At 46.5% G+C, this 15,384-nt stretch overlaps 1 protein-coding gene across 1 annotated transcript in view; it reads left to right on the forward strand.

The window, feature by feature from the left end:
• The window catches only part of LOC130298004 (oocyte zinc finger protein XlCOF7.1-like), a 52,412-nt gene extending 38,666 nt beyond the window's left edge, over nucleotides 1-13,746 (forward strand). Inside the window, exon 12 of the mRNA XM_056550918.1 lies at nucleotides 5,880-13,746. Within this exon, the coding sequence (XP_056406893.1) occupies nucleotides 5,880-6,934 (1,055 nt within the window). The 3' untranslated portion in view covers nucleotides 6,935-13,746. The remainder of the gene's footprint in view (nucleotides 1-5,879) is intronic.
• The last annotated feature ends 1,638 nt before the right edge of the window (nucleotides 13,747-15,384 follow it).

Below are 15,384 nucleotides of genomic sequence, written 5' to 3' on the forward strand. Positions count from 1 at the left end.
GTCTCTGCTGTACACCCTGGCCTTCCTCTTCTGGACTCCCTCCTGCTGCTTCAGACATAGCTGCAGTTTCCTCTCTGCCCTCTAGAGGCTTCATGCAAACACTGGCTTAGACTTCTAGGGCCAAGGTGCGCTCTCTAATAAATCCTCCTCCAATCTCTGTCAGGCACCACCTATAAGGGAGCACTCCTCCCTACCTGTGGTGCCTCAGTAATTGTGTAGTTAGTGCTACAATCGTAGGTGTTTGTATCCAGTTCTGTTTATCTGTGTGTTTGACCTCCGCTTGCTTCCTGATTCTGCTTCAGCCTTATCCCTCAGTACCTGTCTGCTTCTCCTGTGCCTAACCCTGATTGTCGACCACTCTTCTGTCTTCTATTCCTGACTGCTCCGTCTGGCTGCATTTGAGCTCCTCAGCTCTGCTGTTCTTACAGCTGCAGCTTAGCTAAAACAGGTAGTCAGCTCTGCTTCATCTGACTCTGCACCAAATCCTCCTATAGTGTCCGCTCGCCCCACCTGCTTGTATTCCCTGTGCTTGGCACCGGGGTGTTCTGGCCTGCAAGACCAGATACCAGTTACCAGGACCATTCTTGTGGCAGCGACCTGGTTTCTCCCCTGTGGCTATGTCCGGTTTCCGCATCCTGGAGCGGGATAAAGGGTGAAAACCAGGGGAACACTTCAATTACACTCCCAAGTCTGGTCCAAAGCCAAGTGGCACTGTGGGTCCACACACATAATCACTTATATGGTCTGCAGAGCCCGCGTGTACAGCTAGTATGTCACCAAGACCAACATCTACAAGGAGTTTGTATGTTCTCCCCTCGTGTACATGGATTTCCTCCCACACTCCAAAAACATACTGATAGGTGAATTAAGAATTTAGATTGTGATCCCCAATGGGCACAGGAAGCAATTTGTGACATGACAAACTCTGTACAGCGCTGTGGAATATGTGAGCGTCATATATTTATACACTGCTCAAAAAAATAAAGGGAACACTTAAACAACACAATGTAACTCCAAGTCAATGACACTTCTGTGAAATCCCACTGTCCACTCAGGAAGCAACACTGATTGACAATCAATTTCACATGCTGTTGTGCAAATGGAACAGACAACAGGTGGAAATTATTGGCAATTAGCAGGACACCCCCAATAAAGGAGTGGTTCTGCAGGTGGTGACCAAAGACCACTTCTCAGTTCCTATGCTTCCTGGCTGATGTTTTGGTCACTTTTGAATGCTGGCGGTGCTTTCACTCTAGTGGTAACATGAGACGGAGTCTATAACCCACACAAGTGGCTCAGGTAGTGCAGCTCATCCAGGATGGCACATCAATGCGAGCTGTGGCAAGAAGGTTTGCTGTGTCTGTCAGCATAGTGTCCAGAGCATGGAGGCACTACCAGGAGACAGGCCAGTACATCAGGAGATGTGGAGGAGGCTGTAGGAGGGCAACAACCCAGCAGCAGGACCGCTACCTCTGCCTTTGTGCAAGAAGGAGAAGGAGGAGCACTGCCAGAGCCCTGCAAAATGACCTCAGGCAGGTCACAAATGTGCATGTGTCCAACGGTCAGAAACAGACTTCATGAGGGTGGTATGTCCATAGGTGGGGGTTGTGCTTACAGCCCAACACCGTGCAAGACATTTGGCATTTGCCAGAGAACACCAAGATTGGCAAATTCGCCACTGGCACCCTGTGCTCTTCACAGATGAAAGCAGGTTCACACTGAGCACATGTGACAGACGTGACAGAGTCTGGAGACGCCGTTTGGCGGTGGGTCAGTAATGGTGTGGGGTGGCATTTCTTTCAGGGGCCGCACAGCCCTCCATGTGGTTGCCAGAGGTAGCCTGACTGCCATTAGGTACCGAGATGAGATCCTCAGACCCCTTGTGAGACCATATGCTGGTGCTGGGCCCTGGGTTCCTCCTAATGCAAGACAATGCTAGACCTCATGTGGCTGGAGTGGGTCAGCAGTTCCGGCAAGAGGAAGGCATTGATGCTATGGACTGGCCCGCCCGTTCCACAGACCTGAATCCGATTGAGCACATCTGGGACATCATGTCTCGCTCCATCCACCACAGACTGTCCAGGAGTTGGCGGATGCTTTAGTCCAGGTCTGGGAGGACATCCCTCAGGAGACCATCCTCCACCTCATCAGGACCATGCCCAGGCATTGTAGGGAGGTCATACGGGCACGTGGAGGCCACACACACTACTGAGCCTCATTGTGACTTGTTTTAAGGACATTACATAAAGTTGGATCAGCCTGTAGTGCGGTTTTCCACTTTGATTTTGAGTGTGACTCCATATCCAGACCTCCATGGGTTGATACATTTGATTTTCATTGATAATTTTTGTGTGATTTTGTTGTCAGCACATTCAACTATGTAAAGACGAAAGTATCATACAATTAGTTCATTCAGATCTAGGATGTGTTATCTTAGTGTTCCCTAAATTTTTTTGAGCAGTGTATTTATATATGAATATTGTAATTCTGTATCCTCACACTGATATTTCCCCCTTCTGTCCCCGCACTGATAGCATGTACTACTATTATTAGTGCCCCACACAGATTACCTGGTGGTGGCTGCTCGGTGATCCCACTGTCTGGTCTGTACCCGGCAGACATCACTAGCTGCTCCAGAACACCGCCTGCAGTATAGAAGTGATGTGGAAATCACGAGACAGAGAGCTGAGACCAGTTGTCCGAACTATTAGCCCCTTAACAACAATGGACGTAAATGTATGTCATGGTGCCGTGGTACTTAACGCACCATGACGTACATTTACGCTCTGCCATGACTGCGAGCACAGAACCGGTCATGCGCGGCAGGTCCTGACTGCTATCAGCAGTCAGGGACCCGCCGATAATGGCGGACATCCACGATCGCGCGGATGTCCGCCATTAACCCCTCAGATGCCGTGATCAATACAGCAGAGATCCGATCATCCAGCATGGCGGCCGGAGGTCCCCTCACCTGGCTCCGGCCGTCTCCCGGGGTCTTTTGCTCTGGTCTGAGATCGAGCAGAAGATCACCGATAATACTGATCAGTGCTGTGTCCTATACATAGCACTGAACAGTATTAGCAATCAAAGGATTGCTATAAATAGTCCCCTATGGCGACTATTAAAGTGTAAAAAAATTAAAAAGTTAAAAAATGTAAAATAAAAAAGTTAAAAAATGTGAAAAATCCCCTCCCCCAATAAAAAGGTCAAAAATCAGTTTTACCCATTTTACCCCAAAAAGCGTAAAAAAAATTATTAATACACATAATTAGTATTCTTAAAATATATTGTTAATTATCCCGTACGGTAAACGGCATAAATGTAAAAAAAAATTAAAAAGTCCAAAATTGCTGCTTTTTTGTCACATTTTATTCCCAAAAAAATTAATAAAAAGTAAAGCCTAAGCAAAAATGTTACTGATAAAAACTACAGATCATGGCGCAATAAATGAGCCCTCATACCGCCCCGTATACGGAAAAATTAGGAAGTTATAGGTGGTCAAAATAGGGCAATTTCAAACATACAAATTTTGTTAAAATAGTTTGAGATTTTTTTTAAGCGGTACATATACAGAAAAGAATATAATCATGGGGATCATTTTAATCGTTTTGACCCACAGAATAAAGAAAACAGGTCTATTGTACCGGAAAGTGTACAGCGTGAAAACAAAACCTTCCAAAATTTGCTAAATTGCGGTTTTCTTTTCAATTTTCCCACATAAATAATATTTATTTGGTTGCGCCGTACATTTTATGGTAAAATAAGTGATGTCATTACAAAGTACAATTGGTGAGGAAAAAAACAAGCCCTCATATGGGTCTGTGGATGGAAATATAAGTTTTTAGAAGGCGAGGAGGAAAAAACGAAAATGCTAAAATAAAATTGGTCTGGTCCTTATGGCCAAAATGGGCCTGGTCCTTAAAGGGGTACTCCGCCCCTAGACATCTTATCCCCTATCCAAAGGATAGGGGATAAGATGTCAGATCGCCGCGGTCCCGCTGCTGGAGACCCCCGGGATCGCTGCTGCGGCACTGCGCTATCATTACAGCACAGAGCGAGTTCACTCTGCACGTAATGACAGGCAATACAGGGGACGGAGCAGCGTGACGTAATGGCTCCGCCCCTTGTGACGTCATGACCCGTCCCCTTAATGCAAGTTTATGGCAGGGGGCGTGACGACCGCGCGCCCCCTCCCATAGACTCGTATTGAGGAGGCGGGCCGTGACGTCACGAGGGGCAGAGCCGTGACGTAACGATGCTCCGGCCCCTGTATTGCCCGTCATTACGTGCAGAGCGAACTTGCTCTGTGGAGTACTGACAGCGGGGTGCCGCAGCAGCGATCCCCGGGGTCCCCAGCAGTGGGACCGCGGCGATCTGACATCTTATCCCCTATCCTTTGGATAGGGGATAAGATGTCTAGGGGCGGAGTACCCCTTTAAGGGGTTAAAATATGTTCATGGTCCTGTACGGTGGATGGCCTTAAAGGGGTTCTCCTGGAAAAAAAAATTTATTTATCAACTGGTTCCAGAAAGTTAAACAGATTTGTAAATTACTTCTATTAAAAAATCCAGTATAAAAAATCAGTACTTATGATCTTCTGAAGTTAAGGTTGTTCTTTTCTGTCTAAGTGCTCTCTGATGACACGTGTCTTGGGAAACGCCCAGTTTAGAAGAGGTTTGCTATGGGAATTTGCTTCTAAACTGGGCGTTTCCCAAGACATGTGTCATCAGAGAGCACTTAGGCAGAAAAGAACAACCTTAACTTCAGAAGGTCATAAGTACTGAAAGGATTAAGATTTTTTAACAGAAGTAATTTACAAATCTGTTTAACTTTCTGAAGCCAGTTGATATATAAAAAAAAGTTTTTTCCTGGATAACTCCTTTAAGAGTAAAAAATGAGAAAAAATGTCCGCTATATGGAATCCTTCCAGTAATCCTTCCAGTACTTATCAGCTGCTGAAGTTGAGTTGTTCTTTTCTGTCTAACTGCTCTCTGATGAGACCTATCTCGGGAGCTGTCCAGAGTAGGAGCGAATCCCCATAGCAAACCTTTTATGCTCTGGACAGTTCCTGAGACAGACAGAGATGTCAGCAGAGAGCACTGTTGTCATACAGGAAAAAAAAAACTCAACTTCAGCAGCTGATAACTATTGGAAGGATTAAGATTTTTTAATAGAAGTCATTTACAAATCTGTTTAACTTTCTGGAGCCAGTTGATCTAAAAAATAAAAAAAAATAAAAAAAAAAGATTTTTATTCCATTTACTGTGCGCCATAAAAAAAAGAAAGCCCAAAAAAGTCTTTAAATTGCTATATTCTGCCCCCCTATACCTGGTTTAGTTTCCCCTGTATGGAGCGGTGTCAGGATATTACTTTTTGCCTCGTGAGCTGCAGTTTTATCTTTATTATTTTGGGGTAGATGAGTTCTGACACAATTCTGACATTTCGTATATTTTTTGGTTAAAGGGGTATTCCAGGAAAAACCTTTTTTTTTGTCACCTCGCAAATTTTTTCCCTATTTTGCAGAATATTTTATGGTATAATAAAAGGTGTCATTACAAAGTATAAAAAACAAAAAAAACAAACCCTCATCTGGCCCTGTAGATGGAAAAATGTATTACGTCTCTTAGGAGAGGATGAAAAAAAAATTAGCATAAATGTAAATTTCCTGGGTCATTAAGGGGTTAGGCTCACACTATGGAATTTCTGGCTGGAGATTCAGAGTGTCGCCATAGGACTGCGCATGTTCTGTAGAAAGAATAAACAAGTCCATTCTTTCCGTGGCAAAATTTCAGCAGCGGAACATCCGCCGGCAAAATTCCAAAGTGTAAATCAAACCTTAAGGTTATTTCTTAAAAATAAATCTGTTTTATTCTCTGCAGATTCTTGTAGCAGGAGATCAGAGGAGAATCTTATATCTTCAGATTATAAAGCAGATGATGATATCACACAAGATACATATGAAGAACATTCCATTATCCCAGATACACCCTCAGCCCTTCACAGCCAAGATCTGTCATCTCATCCTGTAATACAAGTCCGACCTAAAGATTCATCACAGCAAAATATGAGGAAGCCATTTTCATGTGCTGAATGTGGGAAATGTTTTAATCAGAAATCACGTCTTCTTCTACATCAAAGAATTCACACTGGAGAGAAGCCATTTTTATGTTTACAATGTGGGAAGTGTTTTACTCAGAAACAATCTCTTGTTAACCATCAAAGAATTCACACAGGTGAGAATCCATTTTCATGCTCAGAATGTGGGAAATGTTTTATTCAGAAATCGCATCTTGTTGGTCATCAAAGAATTCACACCGGAGAGAAACCATATTCTTGTTCAGAGTGTGGGAAATGTTTTACTTGTAAATTATATCTTGTTAAACATCAAATAACTCACACAGGAGAAAAGGCATTTTCATGTGCAGAATGTGGGAATTGTTTTTCTGACAAATTACATCTTCGTCAACATAAAAAAATTCACATAGGAGAGAAGCCATTTTCATGTTCACAATGTGGGAAATGTTTTGCTGTAAAATCACAACTAGTTAAGCATCAAAAAATTCACACAGGAGAAAAGCCATTTTCATGTTCGGAATGTGGAAAATGTTTCACTCAGAAATCAACTCTTGTTAGACATCAAAAAATTCACACAGGAGAGAAGCCATTTTCATGTTTGGAATGTGGAATATGTTTTACTCAGAAATCAATACTTATCAGACATACAAGAATTCACACAGGAGAGAAGTCGTTTTCATGTTCAGAATGTGGGAAATGTTTTACTGAGAAATCAATACTTATCAGACATACAAGAATTCACACAGGAGAGAAGCCATTTTCATGTTCAGAATGTGGGAAATGTTTTACTGGGAAATCAAATCTTATCAAACATCTAAGAGTTCACAGAGGAGTGAAGATAATTCAGAGCAAAAATTGATGCAGATAACACATCTATATCTATATATTAACACATCTATATATTAACCATGACATTCATACATATATCATATACTGCATCTCCAAACTTGTTCCCAATTGTTAATAAAAGTTTTCTTTGCAGCATGCTGAGACTGGCACTTTTTTGTTTGTTTATCTTTTTTAAGCAAAAATGCCATAGTTTAACCCCTTAAGGACCAGGGATTTTTCAGTTTTTGCACTTTCATTTTTCTCTATCGGCTCCATTGGGGGACACAGACCATGGGTATATGCTGCTGTCTCTAGGAGGTTCAACATTATGGCAACAAGAAAAGTCGTCTCCTCCCAGCAGGGTATGCCCGCCCACAGGCACCGAGGTAATCAGTTTTAGCTTAGTGTCTAAGGAGGTAGACACGGTCTGGAGTTCTCTCCAGACCAGGTCTCATATTTTTTATTTTCCTAGGTTTAGGGACGTGTTAGTTTTTTTTATTCCTTTATCTTTCCTGTTTTCAGGTGGGGACTCAGGAACATAGCGTTCACTGTTTCCCCATTGCAATTGAGGGGGCACAGGCATCTTGGATGTACTGTTAACCCCCTCTCGCCAACGGTCAGCGCCTGGGGTTGTACCTCATGGGTCCGGGTCCCCCACCTTTCCCTGCTCGCCTCGCTTTTCAAGCCCGGCATGATGCATGTGACAAAATGCTGACTGAAGACTCCATTAGGTAAGTTCTTCTGACAGAAGGTGAGTATAATTCCCCCTTTTCTTGCAGGTCCTAGGATTCTTTATCCTCTGGAGACCCCCTACTTCAGCCCACTCCTCTTTATTGTTATCTCCTGAATTGTGGGGAACCCTTTCAGGCAATGGGGGCTTAAAATCTGTGGTGTAGGACTGTGCAAGTCTTTCCTTTTCTTCGGAGTCTATTCATTCAGACGCCGACACTACTTGGGCAGTAACTTTCATTTTGGCAGCGGAACACTGCTGACTCCTCCTGCATTCTCAGTGAGCGCGGACCCTATCTCCGGCCATATCGCTCATTGCGCCGGAACACAGCCCTGCTCTCCTGTCGGCAGCAGTTACTTTCATTTCAGCAGCAGAGCACTGCCGACTCCTCCTGCGCTTTCCGTGAGCGCGGCCCCTATCTCCGGCCATATCGCTCACTGCGCCGGAACACAGCCCTGCTCTCCTGTCGGCAGCGGCATGCTGCCGTCTGTGTTTTTTCTTTATGGGAGCGAGGACACCATTAGAGCCCGGCCATTTTCCTTCTCTGGCCGCAGGCCCTTGTCGGGCTTTAGCCCCGCCTACTCACAGCCGCGGGAATCCTTCTCTCTCTCCTTCTCTGCATGCGGCCAGTCCCTTTCTCTGCCAATCAGCGCTAAGCGCGTGCAGAGGGTTTCTGAGGGCCAATGAGTGGCGCCCTTTGGCTAGGCCGGTCTCTCTCTCTTCTCATTGGCTATGCTTTCTTCTCCCTCGCTATCTCCCCTCAGCCGTGTAGCGCTCCTCACAGCCGCTACCTTATTGGGGACACTTACATTGAGTGAGCAGTTACTTTAAAAATAAAATAAAATAAAAAAAATACATTTAAATAAATAAATATATAAGAATGGATGTGTCTGAGCCCGGAACTGTCCCTCCTTCTGGACAGATACCACGGGCCTGGTCACCTATTGTTCTTGCAGGGGTTAGCAACTCTACCATACTTGGCTCTGCTAAACCCACTTGTTCCGCCTGCACCACTGCTTCCCCTGCTATTCTATTTCTATCAACTTGGCTCAGGTCTCCCGTTCTGTGGTGACAGCCTTGGAGAGCTCCGCCCTACGCCGGCCCTCCAGAGGGACCCGCTCTCCCCCTATACTAACCGCTCTTGCAAGCGTCATAAAGGTGTTTCATCTGACTCACCTCGTTCCCATTCACCTGGAGAACTTGTGGTTGGAGTTTCCGATTGGATACATATGACATGGTGCACTCCTTGGTTTCGGCCATAAGAGACACCTTCCATCTAGAGGACCCAGGAACTTCGGACGTGGCTCCAGAAGTTTCCTTTCACAGAGGACAGCACGATTGGATACATCTGATGTGGTGTACTCATTGGTTTTGGCCATAAGAGACACCTTCCAGCAAAAGGACCCAGGAACTTCGGACGTGGTCCAGAAGTTTCCTCTCATCAGGGTCTTCGGGCGTGGCTCCAGAAGTTTCCTTTCATAGAGGACAGCATGGATAATCCTGATGTGGTGTATTCATTGGTTTCGGCCATAAGAGACACCTTCCAGCTGAAGGACCCTGGAACTTCGGACGTGGTCCAGACGTTTCCTCTCATCATGCCCGACCTCTTCCAGGGCTGCCTCACCTCGTTCCCATTCAACTGGAGAACTTGTGGATGAGGTTTATGATTCGGCCTCCGACTCATAGGAACGCACGGATGCCTGATGTGGTGTACTCATTGGTTTCGGCCATAAGACACACCTTCCATCTAAAGGACCCAGGAACTTCAGACGTTGCTCCAGAAGTCTCCTTTCTTCGTGCCCGATCGGCACCTAAGACTTTCAGCTCTCACGCTGAATTTTACGCCCTGCTGACATCCGCCTGGAGGCACCCTTTCAAGAAGGTTCAAGCGCGGTATCCCTTCGCCATAGACCTCATTGCTCGGTGGACCTCCTTTCCAACTGTGGATCTACCGGTCTCCCGCCTCTCTAAGGTGCCTACCCGGCTGTTGGCTGATGCGGCTGCCTTTAAGGATCCAGCGGACGGTGGACACTTTGGCAAACCTTGCCTTTGAGACAGCAGGTTCTTCCTGCTTTTGCTTCAGCCTGGGTGTCAAAGGCCCTTTCAGTATGGTCTCCCAACTCCACCAGGGTAGTCTTCAAGATCCCTCTAGAGGATTTGTTTAATCTAGCTCTCCGATGCTCCGCAGCTGGAGATTTTCTGTGTTCTGCTTCCATGCGCAGCCACTGTGCTGCCTTTGCCACAAGCTACCTAGTAGCCACTGTCCCTCCATATGGCTTAAAGCCTGGAATGTGGACGCCGCCTTTAGGAAGTGAGGCGACGGGCGGAGAAGAGTTCTTTATTACCTCTGGACAAGGCTCACAGAACCGCTTTCCATCGTAAGTCCTCCTTCTGGTTCTGCAGACCTTTGGTACCATCAAGGGGTACCAACAAAGGCTCCAGCCAGGCGCTTTCACAGGAAGAGGGCTCCCTCCTTCCGGACCTATCCGAGAGGTCGGCTATCCTTTCCGGCCGTTTTGCGGCCCCATCAGGCACCCGTAGGCCTTCCTCGGTCTGAAGGGTCGCCCCCACCCACCGACCTTTCTCGGGTGGTTGGCGCCTCTTACTCTTCTGGGACACCTAGACTACGCACATTCAGGACTCCTAGGTCAGGGATGTGGTAGTCAACGGATACAGGATCAAATTTGCTTCTCTTCCTTGGGATTGTCTTTTTCTTTCCTGGACCCTCCGGTTCCTCTCTCTAGCGAAAGCAGTTCGGGGAGCGCCCCAGCTCCTTTTTTACCCAGGGAGTTATTGTCCCGGTTCCTTCAGGGTAATGTTTTCGAGGTTTATTCCAACCTCTTTGTGGTCCCCAAGAAAGGCGTTTCTGTTCGCCCACTCTTGGTTCTCGAGTATTTCAGCCAGCATCTTCTGACTTCCATCCCGAATGGAGTCTCTCCGTTCAGTGCTGGCGTCCATGGTTCACGGGGAGTTTTCATTCCTCAGTGGACATCAAGGATGGCTGCCTCCACATCTCATTGTTTCCCGGTCATCAGCGGTAGCTCCGCTTTGCAGTTCCGGACGGTCATTTCCTATTTTGGCTCTCCATTTCAGTCTGACCACTTCTCCACGGACCTTTCACAAAGTCCTTGCACCTGTGATAGCCCCTTTTACGGACAATGGTTGTTTCCGTGATTCCTTACTTGGATGACCTCCTGATCAGAGCTCCAGCCAGGGCCCAGATCCTTAAGAGTCTTAGTCTCAACCTCCAGACCTTGTCTCACTTCGGTTGGGTGTTCAATCGGGACAAGTCCAACTGCTCTCCTGGGGCTCCAGTTCGACACGGCCTCTACCCGCTTTCGTTTTCCGCCGACCAGTCGGCTGACTCTCTTATCAAGAGTCCGATGACTTCGGCACCCTGATCCAGTTTCCATTCGCTTTTGCATGGATGTCCTGGATCGGTTAATGGCGGCCATGGAGGCCGTGCCATTTGCCCAGTTTCATCACCGACCTCTTCAACTGGTGATTCTCTTCTGGTGGGACAGGTCTCCATTGTTTCTCGACCGCAAGATCGTTCTCGGGGCCTTGGTCCCCCAAGAAGCCCTTTTACCCTTCAACATGTTTGGGCCTAGGGCAATTCTTTCTTGGCTTGTTTCTTGGGAAATTCCCTTCGGGGCGGAACTCAAGTTCCGGCATCTCAGTGATCTTCATTCCGGACGTTTCTGGGATGTGGTCTTTCTCAGACGGTCCTCAGCCGTCCAAGGCAAGTGGTCCCTACATCCGGAGGTGTTTGCAGTGACCTGCAACCTCTGGGGCGCTCCAGGCATGGACCTCTGCACTTTCCGCCACAATGAAACCGTTCCCTTCTATTGTTCGGGCTTTGCCCTTCCTTATGTTTCCTCCCCTTCCTCTCCTTTTGGGGTCCTGAGGCATCTCACAGCAGAGGGCGTTCCCGCCATTCTCATGGCCCAGACTGGCCCCGGCGGGCATGATATGTCGTCATGGTCAGGCTCCTGAACGACTTACCGCTGCGCCTTCCCTATCGTCCAGACCTCCTGTATCAGGTCTCCTGGGCCACCTCTATTTACTGTCTCTGCTTTTGATGGCGTGGCCGTTGAGACAGCGGTTCTGAGGACCCGCGGTTTCTCTTCCCAAGTGGTTCGCACCATGCTGAGGGCTCACAAGCCTTCCCCTGCAAAGAGTTACCACCATACCTGGCGGTCTTATTTCTGTTGGTGTGACACTCAGCCTTTTTCTTCGGTCGTGGTTGGCTTCAGCTCCCTTAGGGGTCAAAGGTTAGGCTGTTTCCATTCTTTTCCAACGTTCTCTGGTGTTCAATTATCATGTCCGAACATAGTTCAGGGAGCGGCACAAGCTGCCCCTCCTTTTCAGTCTCCTTTTTTCCCTTGGGACTTGTACTGGGTCTTAGATGCCCTGCAAGGCCCCCCTTTTGAACCTCTCAGGGACATTTCTCTTTGCCTCCTTCCCCGGAAGGTGGCATTCCTTATTGCTCTTCCCTCTGTTAGGAGGGTGTCAGAGCTGGCAGCTCTCTCCTGCAATTCTCCTTTCCTGGTTGTATACCAGGACAAGTTGTTTTGTTTTCCATCCAGGTCCGTCCTTCGTACCTGATATGGTTTTGACTTTTTCATCTCAATGAGGACATCGTCCTTCCATCCTTTTGTCCGGCCCCTTTTCACCCCTGGAAGCGTTTGTTCCACAACCTGTTGTGGTCGTTGGACAAGACAACCATTTTGGGAGCTTACCGCTGCAAGGGGAAGATCAACCCTTCAGGGTTTTGGCTCATTCCATCAGTTTTTCAGGGCATCCTTGGCCTCTGCTACGTGGCTTCGGCCTTGCAGTTCTGTGAGGCGTCCATGTGGGCGTCTTTGCACACTTTCTCAAGGTGCTACCAGATTCATGCCCTCGCATCAGCTGATTCTACTCTGGGCTGTAAGATGTTGCAGGTGGTGATGGTCCAACCGTAAACCTGTCTGATTCCTTACCCACCCAAGGGACGGCTTTGGTACGTCCCATGGTCTGTGTCCCCCAATGGAGCCAATAGAAAAAAGGAGATTTTTATGCTTACCGTAAAATCTCTTTCTCGAAAGATCCATTGGGGGACACAGCTCCCACCCTGTTCTGGTGTTTCTATTTCAGTCATCTGTCCGAGGGTGTGTTCAGTTACCTTTTCTTCTGGTTGCTCGGACAGTCTGTGGTTTTTCTCTGGACCTGTCGGTCTTCTCCTATTGCTACTGGGAGGAGCCGACTTTTCTTGTTGCCATAGTGTCGAGCCTCCTAGAGACAGCAGCATATACCCATGGTCTGTGTCCCCCAATGGATCCTTCGAGAAAGAGATTTTACGGTAAGCATAAAAATCTCCTTTTTCCACCTTACCTTTAAAAAATCATAACTCGTTCAATTTTGCACCTAAAAATCCATATTATGGCTTATTTTTTGCGCCACCAATTCTACTTTGTAATGACATCAGTCATTTTACCCAAAAATCTACGACGAAACGGAGAAAAAAATCATTGTGAGACAAAATTAAAGCAAAAACACAATTTTGTACCTTTTGGGGGCTTCCGTTTCTACACATTACCCTACTTATATAGGTTTGATTTTGCCGTACTTCTGGGGAAAAAATCAAAACTACATGCAGGAAAATTTATACGTTTAAAATTGTCATCTTCTGACCCCTATAACTTTTTTATTTTTACGTGTATGGGACGGTATGAGGGCTCATTTTGTGTACCATGATCTAAAGTTAATTTATTTATTTTTTCCTTTTTTTTCTTTTCTTTAAAAGAACAAAGAATACAATACATTTCTATCCAATACATAAATATACATTATTTTAAACCCTTCAGATAGAGGTGGTTAGAACAGGTATCAGTTTCGAGTTCGAGCCGGGGGTTTTCTTGTTTGGTTGAATTGTTTAATTCCTAAATTACCGATGATAAAAAAGAAGCTTATTTCAAATGTATTAATTATAGGAAGGTTAATAATAATGAGGAAATGGATATCTGATAAAATCCCGAACCGATCAGAATGGTATTCGGAGCTACAGAGGGTGAAAGGTTTTGAGAAGGTAAAGAGTAAAAAATTAGGAAAAATGCCCGCTATATGGAAGAAAAAGTGGGAAATCTGGGACTCCTGAAACCCCGATGATTCTGTGAACCCTAGGTAGAAGGGGAGAGAGGAGTGAAGCCCTTTTTTTTTATTTATTTTTTCCTTTGGGGGGGGGGAAGGTGAAGGGTTGGGGAGGGAAATCAAAGGAAAATTTGTTAAATGAATGTGTATTTATTGTATTTTTGTTTGTAAAAGTATTGTAAGAGCTGGTGTTCTTTGATTTATGTCATTTTTAGAAGTATTGAATAAAAATTATTTAAAAAAAAGGCCATTTAGAGACAAACATGGTGGAGGATTGTAATCATGAGGAAGCTGTCTTGCAGGACAGTGGAACGTGTGGAGCTGCTGTGTCTCCCGACCCCCCCCCCCCCCCCCCCCTTGGTTGGCGAGGTAGCCCCTGGTATACATGCTCACTATTTCATTGCGGTACAGTATCAGCTGGTGGTGATAGCCATATTTTGGATTTTTGCCCCAGTCACGCCATTACTCTATATCCATTTCCAGCCTTACTGACTTTTTTCCCACTTCAGTGGTTATTTGGGTGACAGTCGTCCACCATGTTCTTTGTGTTGTTGAGTGGTTTTAAATGTCTGTGCTTTATTTGTGTGATTTAATAAAGACTTAACGTATTTTTTACCGTATAAGACGCACTTTTTCTTCCCCAAAACTGGGGGGGGGGGGAGAAAAGTCGGTGCATCTTATACGGTGAATACACCCCTATCGCGGCGGTCCCTGCGGCCATCAACGGCCGGGACCCTCGGCTAATACAGGACATCACCGATCGCGGTGATGCCCTGTATTAACCCTTCAGACGCGGCGATCAAAGCTGACCGCCGCGTCTGAAGGGAAAGTGACACTAACCCGGCTGCTCAGGACCACCGCGGGGTGAAATCGCGGCGTCCCGAAGAGCTTACAGGACACCGGGAGGGACCTTACCTGCCTCCTCGGTGTCTGCTCCGTGTCGGGATCCCCTGCATGGCCGGCGCTCTCCTTCGACGTCATCACATCGTCCCGTCATCCAATAGGAGCGGCGTGCGTAGCAACGTGATGACGGCGACGGAGAGCGTGGATCCCGGGGAAGAAGACGTCCGGAGCGACGGGGACACCACGGGGACGCGGCGACAGCGATGGAGCGACATCCAGGGCAGCGGGGACGAGCGGTGACAGGTCCAGAGCGGCGGGGACACGTGAGTACTACCTCCTATACCAGTGGTCTTCAACCTGCAGACCTCCAGATGTTGCAAAACTACAACTCCCAGCATGCCCGGACAGCCGTCGGCTGTCCGGGCATGCTGGGAGTTGTAGTTTTGCAACATCTGGAGGTCCGCAGGTTGAAGATCACTGTTGGGTTCAGAATCTTTCTTTTTCTAGATTTTGCACCTTTAAAATTGGTTATTATTGTGGTGTGCATCTATTAAAGGGTACCTTTCATCAAAAAAAGCCTTTGATATATTATAGATTAATGTATGAAGAATAACTTTCCCATAGCATGTTATTAAAAAATATGCTTCTTTCTATTTAATGTTCCACTTTAAAAAAAATTACCACTAGGGGTCTCCCTACCAGTCCTTTTTTTTTTTTATAGATTCCTAAATCTCAGACTGCAGCTGGGACACAGACAAACTCAGCACTGCTCCCTGCCA

This window comes from Hyla sarda, chromosome 1, assembly GCF_029499605.1.
Source record: "Hyla sarda isolate aHylSar1 chromosome 1, aHylSar1.hap1, whole genome shotgun sequence".
Taxonomy (NCBI): Eukaryota; Metazoa; Chordata; class Amphibia; order Anura; family Hylidae; genus Hyla; species Hyla sarda.